Here is an 11432-nt window from a genome sequence, read left to right as displayed (position 1 = left end):
TGAGGTCCCTTCCACCACACTTACAGATGTAAGTAAAATATCAAGAAACAGGTATAAAAGACACCGGTTTAGTTTGAATGAACTCTGCACTGAGGATTGCAGTGAAACACACTGTATTGCAGTGAGTAGTTAGTAGTGTAAATTGATTGTAGAGTTTGGTTTTAGAATTCTTGTAATACATTCATATCTTGAATATAATTCTGTGGGTTTTGTGTAGTATTAAACTTTTTTTCTTCTGTTGCATCTCCAGTCTTTTTTTTCTTTTTTTTTAATTGATTTGGGAAATAAACTAGTAAAAGTAATCAGTCACTCTTATCCTTATTATTTAAGCCAGAATGGGATAATCAAAAATGATACACTGCCTCCATATGAAAGGAAAATCACAAGTTTTCTAGTGCTGGGGGCTTAATGAGCCCATTACATTTTTGGTGCCTGAAAATATCATGGAAACTTTAATAATACAGATTCATCTGTGAAAGCAGCTAATGCATTCCCATAATTCATGAAGAAGTCAAACAGTCAATAAAACCCTGGTTATACTGATTATGTTATTATATTCATTATGTTATGTAAGTAAGTAGCTAACAGTGTTTTTAGCCTGACCCTTCAACAACAAGTTAAGATATGTTATACTGACGGTAAATTGTGAAGGTGATTATTACACTGCTGTAAAATGCTTCTTGTGAAGCTTGCCTTACACATAAAACCTTGATGACAAAGATGATGAGCTAGATTAAAATTATCAAAGTAAATGTAAGGTTTACATGTAATATTATCATTAATCAATTTTAGTTTGGTCAGAGAAAGCCTTGATAAAGGAAGTGAGTTACATTCAATAGCAGGAAGTGAAAATATGAGTGGACGCAAGTGTGAGAGGCATTTCATATTTAACTTTTATTAATTAAAACCCTTATATTCATTTTAAGTTAAAATTCAGAAAAACTCACAGGGTGGCATATCAGTGATGAGCTTCTTGTGGTAGATCTTCAGGAAAATTTCACCACATCAACAATGTCCACCGCCTTACACCGCCTAGTGTGGTTATATTAAATCTAAGAGAAAGAGAGAACTTTAAGAAATTAATATAGCCACTACAGTGACCATCAAAACGGTGAAAAAATATTGCCGTAAACAGTTTATTTTGCAACACCACGAAACAAACAATAGCGTAAAATGAAACGATAGACGTTTTTATATCGTCACCCGATATATATCGCTATATCGAACAGCCCTACTCATTAATTTAAAAAAATACTTGGAATATCATATGTTTATTCCTTTGTTTGGCTGTACCACCAAAATTACACAGGAAATGTTTGGAAATTACACCATAAAATGAGTGCTGTATAAATAATCATACCTTATTGATATAAGACTTTTATTTTTCTTAGCCACAGGGCATGTTAAAAAGTGTGAAATATGCATTAATAGCAGATTATATTTGAGTAAGGGCATTCTGAAAGAAAATGGGTTTCTTGTCTTACCTGCAGTAACGAGCTCCAAATGAAGCAGGGAGAAAACCTGTCAACAGGCTGGACTGCATGTCCGTTAGATTAGTTTATAACTCATAATTAGACTGATACTGGAATCAGTGTGTAAACGTGGTTTCCCGCCCTGTGTCCGTCTGTCTGGGATTAAAGCTGCATCTATAAACAGAGAGAGTAAAGCTCTCTGCCCATTAAACGCTGCTTATCGGGTGCAAGATACATCATGGCCCCACAGAGTCTCATGTGTGGATTACCCAGAGGTTATGGGGTAAGCATTGTTTCTTACCTTTTTCATGAGGGTTAGCGCTTAGAAGCATGTTTTGTTGGATTTCTACTAAGATGAGTTAATTATTTGCCTCTGCATAGAAAACTGGACGTATATTTGTGTTTTATGCAAGTATTTATGCTATTAAACCTCACACTGTGATAAATTTCTCGAATAATCGTGTTTTAATGGTCACATTTGGAGCGTTCTTGTCTGTGTAGTGCCATATGTCATTACGTAGATTATCGGGATTAATCTGGATTACAGCCACCACCCCTTGGTGATAACTGTTGCCCTGTCTGTAGTCTCTGCGCTTTGCAGAATGAGTTTAACTTGAGGAGAATATAAATGGACCACATACACCATGCAAATAAACTCACTGGGAAACATTAAGGTAAAAGTGTGTTCATCACAGTGTTATTGTAGTCAGTTTTATTTAACAAAAGTATGAAACAGTTTTAAGGAAAAGTGGAGTTATTGCTAATCTGATTATTAATTAGTAAATATGTAAGAAAAATTGTGTATGTTTCTGTTCTGTGTCCTGTGTACTGTTTGTTTGTATATGTGTCTTTTTGGCTGCTGTTACAACCAAATTTCCCCTTGTGGGACAATTAAAGGATTATTCTATTCTATTCTATTCTATTCTATTCTATTCTATTCTATTCTATTCTAATGAGTTAAGATGAAATTGATTGTGGCTTTTTTGTGTGCAGCTACTATTTGTTTGTATGTAAAATCTTAACCTACGTGGTTCAAGTTAGTATAGATGCCACACTGTGGTTCCCTCTCATGTGGTGGTTCTGAACCTGCTGCGGCAGATGGGGCATGGAGCACCAAGTAACAAATATGAAGTGAAACTAAGATGAATGTGTGGAAGGCTTTTAGAGAAAATAAAGCAAATGAGAGAGCCAGTGCTGCCGTGATTGTGTACATTGCAACATTTCACATTGCACAATGAATTTTGATTACTGTTGCATAAAAAAATCCACTCAAAACTCCAGTCAACTTTATTTTTTATCATCTTTGGCCTTCAGTTCATATACTGCCCATGATCACACAGGTGTTGCTCCCTCTTGCGTTCGTGATCACTTCTTGAACAGTTTTTGCTGTATTTCAGGCATGTAAAACTGAAAAAGTATACCTGTTATTTTTTTATTCCATGGTTTAGGAACAGAGATCTGTCTAGAAGTTCTGCTTGACCTTTGTGTGAGCTGGAAAGACGAAGTGAAAAATGCAGGGAACTGTAGTTGGTTACAGCCTGCGCTACTGGCTGACCCTGATCACGGGGTTGCTGGAGTGTCTGTTATTTGCCGGCCTGGTGTTTGGCCATGCCTCCCTGGTGTTTGTGCTGAAGAAAGAGGAATACTTTGGTTGGCTGTGTGTCGACACTAACAGCACAACGGATAGTAAAGGTGAGCAACTCTGGAGTTTAGATTGGACAGGACACTCATCCAGGACACCACAGATGCAGGTTTCAGATATATTTGTGTGTGTTTCTGTTTGTTTTTCTTCCAGACTGTAGTGGTCAGGATGAGCAGTTCTCGCTGGTTTTTACTGTGGCCTCCTTCCTCAACAACTTCCTGACTCTATTAAATGGCTACATATTTGATCACTGTGGCACACTGCTGACCAGACTGCTGGCAATGTAAGTCAGTGCTGAAATATGTCTGGGCTGCAGACCCAAACACACAGTTGTTAACTATTTCTTGCTGTTTGCCCAAAATGTTGTTAATCAACAATACTTTATAAGTAAACTATGATACCTTTGTAGGTCAGACCTCCAGCAGAATAAAAAAAAACCTTGTCTGCCAATTAGTTTCAGCAAAGAAACACAAAAAATCTGAGATTAGTTAAGATTAGCACATGGTAAAACAAGGCACAGAGATTAGACTGAAACAGAACCCACCTCATTCAACCCCAAAATATATTTGACAGTTTCTAGTATCAGTACTAATACTTGGTAATGTTAATGGTTTAATCTGGTTCAGAGTCCGGATCAATAGGTAACACTTTATTTATTTTCTTTTTTAGTAAATGAACTTTTTCTCTGCACAGGTTACAAAAAAATGTCCAAAAAAACTCAGTTATGTTTATATACCACTAAATCACACAATCACATACTATAGCTGCCCCAAGGCGCGTACTATGAAATCATCTACCTCACAATATTCAAATAATCCATCTCCCATGAGAAAACATTTGTTATTCCAAACCTGTTATGTTAATCATTGCTGGAACACTTAGCAATGCAGATTTGCTTTAGAGCTTTGGTGTAACATGTTATCACTTAAGTTTCTTATTTATTGCAGTGATCAGGAGAGTATGAGATTATATTGTGAGATTTAGGTTAGAGAATCTCAGTAATTAATTTTAATGAGATTATTTATAGAAAATTTGGTAAAATATGCAGTTATTCAGTCAAATTCATCTTTTACTTCCTGTCAGATGATTTATACTCAAACATGTGGAGAGACACAGAGAAAGTCTGTAACTTTGTAAAAACATGCGCAACAAGAATTATTACACAATTTAGGAATTAATGAGTGTTGTTGAGTCACTACTTAATTGTCAATACCAGATTATATTGTTCTAATGTTAATGGAAATCGTGCCAGATTATTTCTTTAGCCAGTGTTCATTTGAAGAGCAATTTATTCAGATTACAAAATACAAGATTTGGTACAGACCAACAAGCCTTTTCAAGGTCAACTTTTGCTATATATACAAAAACTACTTACACAAAACTCAGTTGTTTTGTGTATTTATGCTGCTGTTTTTAACTATGCTGCCCCCTGATTGGTACTTGTTTTTCAGCATTAAGCTGCATCTAGACTTTTCTGTTAAGTTTTTCACTCTCTTCCACGTTTCATCGTCCTGTCGAGAGAGGCTACATGCATGAGCTTATGTGGTATCTGAGGGGAGAATGGACAGTTTGAGTGGATTCAGAAAACCTTGCCAGCTTATGTCTGTTAACGCTCAAGGCGACTTCGCTGCAGGCCAAAATCACCCTCAGGCCACCAACCAATGTCTCAATGCTCCCTCATAGGAACTCTGCTCCTCGTAGCTGATGTCTGATGGCAAAAACGGAAACTTTTATGTGTCCTTATGATACTTTTCCCTCTCCAGAGCCCTTTTTAGTGGCGGTACATTGCTGGTGGCCCTCTCTAGCCCAGGTAGGTGCACAGGTTACGATTATTAGAAAACACATATTTATGAGTCTTTTTTTTGTTTGTTTTTATTAGATTCACCTTTCACCTCTGTCTCATACTTTCCACCTTTTCCATAATCCCTTCCTTGTGGGAATTTCGTGTTCTGGTCACATTGTGTTGGGTTTATTTGAATACCTGAAAGCTTATTCTGTGTGCTGAAGTGTAGAAATTGAACACCCTAGCTATTGTGACAACACCATTTTAGCTAATTAGCAGTTAGTAGTATAACTTGCATGTGCTAGCCAGTGTTGGCCTCACATTTCATATTCTTGTGGACAAACCTGTGAAAGAATCACCTTTGTTTTTAAAAAAAAAAGAGCAGCTGTGTTGGCTTTCTCATCTTAAGCACAAAGCAGGTTTCATCTCCTCAGCTACTGCTCGGTTCATACCAAACACGAATGACAGAAAACAGGTAAAAGTTGTTTTCACTACATGCCTGATGACGTAGTCACTGTAACACCCCTCGTATATGATGAATGCCAGTAAAATAATCACAATCACTGTGAGAATTATGCACAACTGTGCATAAATCAGGTCATTAACATATTTAACGCGTGTTCTTTATTTTCCAGTATAGCCATTGGCATTTGATTTCAGTCTCATTTATATCGTATCACAACAGCAGTTATCTTAAGGCGCAATGTGAATACTCTACAATATTAGAGAGAAAGCTTAACAAATCAGGCTGTCGCCTGTTTACAGGCAAGAGTTCCCTTTTAATGGGAAAAGTCCTCCGGCAGAAACAGGCTCAGCCTCGATGTTTGTGGAATAGGGGGAGAAGAGAAGAGAGAGAGAATGAGGGCACAGAGAGACCACGAACAACAAAACGCCCCATCAGCCTGACCTATAGAAAGTTTAAAGGTTCAGGGTCACTGAATCCATCCCTGACTGTAACCCTTTACTGCTGCTGGGGAAAGCAAAAAGTTTGTTTTCAAACATGATTATTCAGCATTTTAACTGCTCGTCAGCACTTCTGCTGCTCTGCTGCTCTCTACACCGTGACTCTGGAGTTTTAACTCTAACTACCTTTAATATTGTGCAACATCACATTCCTAATGTTTGTATTTCTGTGTCTTGTAGAATTTTCAAATCTGCTTTACCCCGCCCTGTCTCTCCTTGCTGTGGGTGGAGTCCTACTGCTCATAACTAACATGCAGGTAACTACACCTGTAGAAAGTTTCTGTTCCTAAACAGAAATACACTTGAGCCACTTCTAAACTTTCAAACATATTTTGTCCTGATGATCCGTGTATCTGTGTGACGGAAAGGTGGGCAACCTGTTCCCTGCTCATCGCTCCACCATCATCACCTTCTACAATGGTGCCTTTGACTCCTCCTCTGCTGTGCTTCTCATCGTTAAGGTGGGACTGATAATTGCTACACTCATATTTGTCACACACATTAGATGGATAAAACAACACTGTCCCCACACTAGTGCCACTACTACTTTACTGAAGTGCAGTTTTATTCTTATTTGGCAAAAAAAAAGGTGGAAACAAGCTGCATCCCATAGCTGTACTGGTGCACCAACAAATATAACTGTGAATTTGTGCTGAATACTACATAAATAAAATATTAGAATTTACATCCCTTCATCCAGTCCTGAATGACCCACTTCTCCCTATCTCTAAGGGAGAGCCCAGGCTCCCTACTGAAGCAGCTCATCCTGTTTTGTCGGTCATTACTCTCAGCCTATGCCCAAGGTGAGGATGGGAACATAGAGCAGTCAGCATATTGAAAGTTTTTCCTTCACACCCAGCTCTCTTCACCATAAAAGACTAGCATGGTATCCAGTCACTGCGGACTTTTCACCAGTCTGTCTACCCTAAAGACAGACTGTTCAAAACCCTGAGATACTTGGTACAGCAATGTGCAATCCACCCATCTCCAACTATAGACCATGGCCTCAAACTTCCAGGTGCTAATTCTCACTCCTGCTTCAGCTGCCCCAGTAAGAGCTGGTGATCATCCAACAAACCAACAGAACCACATCCTCCTTAAACAGAAGAGATGGTATCTAGATAGCGTCGCCTACTAGAATTGCATTTATCAAAATTTAAGCAAAGGCCTCTTGGATTGGCTGTAAGACACAGCACGCCATTTTATTGGTCAGAGCCACACACATATCAGAGGCCTAGCATAGCGACTTAAATTAGTGGAGGTGGGAAGATAGCCACCTGTGTCAGCATCCACCTATATATATATAGATATATAGATATATAGATATATATATCTATATATCTATATATATATAAGTGACCTTTTTTCCCCCTGCAGATTCTGTACGAACAGGGAATCTCTCTCCGCTACTCTTTCATTTTCCTGACCATCTGCAGCAGCATTCACGTGGCGAGAACTTTCCTGCTGATGCCAAAAACCCACATCCCCTACACTCTGCCTGAAAACTACACCTACGGGTGAGAGCATGATAGGTTTTTACCATTCAGGTCATAAAGACAGTGGGCGTCTTTGATACACACAAAATCTGTACTTAAACACACATTTCAAGCACAAATTCAGTATTATTAACATGTTTTTGTGTAATTTGTTCTTATTCTGTGAAAAACTACCTAAATAAGGAATCAAATACAAAATATTACTGACAAAGTTGAAGTCTTTTACCTTTTTAATTTAAAGTGGACGTAGCATTTGGATGGTGTAGTGATTGAATTCAGAAGTATATATTTTTCTAATTCTTGTTGTTGTTCGTGAAAATCAAAACCACCATTTTTTAAATCCCAGAACGAGGGAAATGGCTACAACAACAACGGTAGGTATATCATCACCAACCTCCACCTTTGTTGTAGTGTTCGTGTCGCATACGTCATAATTATGTCATGGGATGTTCGCCTACGTTGCTGTGAAGATGACCATACACATTAGATGGTATTGGATAGTAATGGAAAACCAGTCTGTAATATATGTTTGCACTGATTGCCGATCACGCTTCAACTGGGAGGCAGAGCCTTCAGTTTTCATGCCCCTCTTCTGTGGAACCAGCTTTCAGTTTGGATTCGGGAGACAGACACTATCTCTACTTTGAAGATTAGGCTTAAAACTTTCCTTTTTGCTAAAGCATATAGTTAGGGCTGGACCAGGTGACCCTGAATCCTCCCTTAGTTATGCTGCAATAGACATAGGCAGGTTTTTCCTTTCCAGTCACCTTTCTCACTCACTATGTGCTAACAGACCTCTCTGCACTGAATCATACCTGTTATTAATCTCTGTCTCTCTTCCACAGCATGTCTTTATCCTGTTTTCCTTCTCTCACCCCAACCGGTCGCAGCAGATGGCCCCGCCCCTCCCTGAACCTGGTTCTGCTGGAGGTTTCTTCCTGTTAAAAGGGAGTTTTTCCTTCCCACTGTCGCCAAAGTGCTGCTCATAGGGGGTCATATGATTGTTGGGTTTTTCTCTGTATCTACTGTACAATATAAAGCACCTTGAGGCGACTTTTGTTGTGATTTGGCGCTATATGAATAAAATTGAATTGAATTGAACTGTGTCATCCTCGGTAAGAAGGAATGGTACTCCACAGTGATGTAGTTCAAACAAATTTAATGAAGGAGATGGCAGATGGCATAAACCAGATGAACAGCATTTGTGGGAATGTGATTGAATTACAATATATTTAAATGTAAAGGGGGTGTGAGTGTGTGTGTGGTCAGGTGGTAAGCATGCACATAGTATTAACTCACACAAGTAAATACGTTACTCCTCCAACACACCTGTGCAGAACCGCACCGAACACGTTCCCAAATGGAAGTACAATGCTGAGGTGCATCATGGGTAACGTAGTCTAAAGAAGGTGCCGTAAACAAGCGGACTTTTAACACAGTCCATCCAAGTGGAGCTGTGGCGACTCAATCCAAATAGGTACCAATGGAAAAGGTGCTTTATTGTACCTACAAGTTTCACTAGTACAAAAACCAAACAAAAAAGAAGTTTTCCATGCTGGATGTCATTATTTAAACCCAATTTTCTTGGTTAATGAGTGAGTGAGCAGTGAGGTCCTGATCTTCAGGGAACAGATCAGGTGGTATATGTTCTCCACTTGCTTTCCGCTTTCCCTGTCACAACACTTTCTTTGTTTTCTTCATCTTTCACCACAGATGACGAGCATAAACCTTTTGATTTGTAATAATTCTGAGTCACTAACAAAAGAACAAAAGTGACCAGTTGATTTTGAATGTGCACTCATTTGTTAATCACACTTTTTTCTGACGTTCAGGATAAACTGTGGAAAGGGAAACACTGACACTGTGGAGGAGACTGAGATAAAGGAAGGTCCGCCGACACAGGAGTCCCCTGAGACGGAGAACATGTCGCTGGCACCCGAGGGTAGGACAGAGGCTCAAAACACAGAAAAAGGTTCTTACTTTACCATCCAAAACTGTTTGTGTCAAGTGTTTCTACTGTTTGGCCAACAAAGAAACCACTGCAGGCAAATACAAATACAAATACATGTAACAAAGTAGCATGTATTTGTTGATGTTTTACACCCAGCTTTGTGTGTTCAGTGCAGTCGTTCGGCAGCTGTGTCAAGTCTAGGTTCTTCATATTTCACCTGGTGTGGTTGTCCATCATGCAGCTGAGACACTACTTCTTCATTGGCACGCTCAACTCCATGCTGAACCGGCTGGCTGATGGTGACTCCAACCTGGGTAAGTCATTGTCCTCATTATCATCTTTGATCCAGATATTGTCTGACTTCATTCTCTTGTTTTCTCATCCATCCCTAAATCATCAGTGAGCCAGTACACCAATGCGTTCGCAATAACTCAGCTGTGTGGCATCCTGTGTGCCCCCTGGAACGGACTCATCATGGACAGACACAAGAAGAAGCCTCTGGCTCCGGGTAAATCAGTGAATGCTGTTAGAACGACTTGTTTTCATGTGGAAACTCCTTCTGAATCTCTCTTGTACTGTAGGAGAGACGGAGCAAGAGGCGGACCTGCGCTCCTCCTACCTGTCCCTGCTCCTGACTGCCCTGCAGTGCCTCCTCTTTTCTGTGTGCGCCTCCATTGCTTTTCTCCCGCTGCAGTACTTCACCTTCATCCTGCAGGTCCTCAATCGCTCCTTCCTTTATGGGGGGAATGCAGCCTTCCTTAGCATCGCGTGAGTTTATATCAAACACACATTTAAAACTTCACTAGTTTCGCTTTTTTGAGTTTCCCCTGTCCTCTAAACTTCTCAGTTTCAATTAAAATACAATTTCAGGAGGCAAAATAATTTCAAATTGAGGTAACAGAGAATTTATTCATCAGTTAGACACAGACACGTTATAATCCTTTGGTTTCTGCTCTTTCAGTTTTCCAGCCTGTCACTTTGGGAAGCTGTATGGCCTGGTGATGGCTGTGTCCGCTGGAGTCTCTGTGCTGCAGTACCCCCTTGTCTCCGTGGTCAGAGAATATCCGTTTTATGTAGGTTTTTACCCCTCATCCATAAAAACCTGATGAGGTATTACTGCCACCCTGCTAGGTGGGCAGACAGGACACGTGAATGCAATAGCTCAAAAACAGAGCGATGTAGGAGCTTCAAATTGATGTCATACGTGTATCTAATAAAAATCTCGGACAGGTGCCAATCTCAGTGACCTCAAGGTTAAGGTCAAACATAGATTTTCTTTTTAAAATTTGGACACATCTCATTTAATGGGTTTACTGTATTTTCATGACTATTTACACTGTACATATCGTTATGAAGTTACGATGAGTCAAAAGTGCTGAAAAATTTGTAACATTAATAAGTACCAAATTCCCCCACCTCGATGAAGTCCTGTAAATATTTACAACAAAAAGTTGATATTTTGCTTCATTAAATGTCACTATACTTGAGTGTCTCTGATTGATTTAACATTGAACAACCCAGCAGTGGCTTAATATCAACACAGGTCAATATTTAATATACTTTTCTTGCATTAGCTGTGCTCATGTGAATGCAAACTTTTGTCTGAATCTGTTCCAGGTGGACATCAGTCTTATTTTTCTCACTCTGCTGGCGTTCATCCATCCTACAAACGTCTTCACCCACTGCAGAAAACAAGGCCGCCTCAGGAAGGACCATCCTGAGAATCGAGCCAGACACTCGTCTCACCGTCTGTAGAGAGACGGTGAGACGAGTGTTTCAGCCTGTAGAAGGTTCAGGTTCTCTTTGTTCCTGCTCACTGATTTAAACTAGAAACGCAAGCATTTGCTTTAATGTTTTGTTGATCCTTATTAATTCACTTTTGTGAACTGTTTTTTGTAATTATCCAATAAAATTTTGTGTTAAACACTTTATGGTTCAGAAGAAATATTATTTGTTTGAGCCATTTAACACAGATAGATAGATAGAGAGATAGAGAGATAGAGAGATAGAGAGATAGATAGATAGAGTGGGGCAAAAAAGTATTTAGTCAGCCACCGATTGTGCAAGTTCCCCCACCTAAAATGATGACAGAGGTCAGTAATTTGCACCAGAGGTACACTTCAAC

The 11432-nt window shown here is 39.4% G+C and overlaps 1 protein-coding gene across 2 annotated transcripts; it reads left to right on the top strand.

The window, feature by feature from the left end:
- The first annotated feature begins 1996 nt into the window (after positions 1-1996).
- LOC102294510 (solute carrier family 43 member 3) lies at positions 1997-11226 on the top strand. 2 transcript variants are annotated; one of them, XM_042219554.1, is made up of 13 exons: positions 1997-2146; positions 2921-3164; positions 3268-3397; positions 4878-4924; positions 6041-6117; positions 6229-6321; positions 7238-7377; positions 9189-9298; positions 9478-9621; positions 9708-9815; positions 9889-10075; positions 10269-10380; positions 10925-11226. In XM_042219554.1, exons 2-13 carry the CDS (start codon positions 2984-2986, stop codon positions 11060-11062), a joined length of 1467 nt encoding a protein of 488 aa, XP_042075488.1. In that variant the 5' UTR covers positions 1997-2146; positions 2921-2983; the 3' UTR covers positions 11063-11226. The 2 variants fall into 2 exon arrangements, with proteins under 2 accessions (XP_042075488.1, XP_014188101.1); XM_014332615.2 differs by having other exon boundaries at positions 9189-9328.
- The last annotated feature ends 206 nt before the right edge of the window (positions 11227-11432 follow it).

This window comes from Haplochromis burtoni, unplaced genomic scaffold (assembly GCF_018398535.1).
Source record: "Haplochromis burtoni strain Fernald_Lab_line unplaced genomic scaffold, NCSU_Asbu1 Contig_35, whole genome shotgun sequence".
In the NCBI taxonomy this organism is placed as follows: domain Eukaryota; kingdom Metazoa; phylum Chordata; class Actinopteri; order Cichliformes; family Cichlidae; genus Haplochromis; species Haplochromis burtoni.
Note: the sequence above shows the minus strand (reverse complement) of the source record. Positions and strands in the feature narration are given on the sequence as shown.

Bases quoted from the DNA above. Each gene is read 5' to 3' on its own strand.
- LOC102294510 (XM_014332615.2), top strand. From the start codon at position 2,984: ATGCAGGGAACTGTAGTTGGTTACAGCCTGCGCTACTGGCTGACCCTG. The intron at 3,165-3,267 runs GTGAGCAACTCT...TTTTTCTTCCAG, and splicing joins CAGCACAACGGATAGTAAAG to ACTGTAGTGGTCAGGATGAG. The intron at 9,329-9,477 runs GTTCTTACTTTA...TTGTGTGTTCAG, and splicing joins GGCTCAAAACACAGAAAAAG to TGCAGTCGTTCGGCAGCTGT.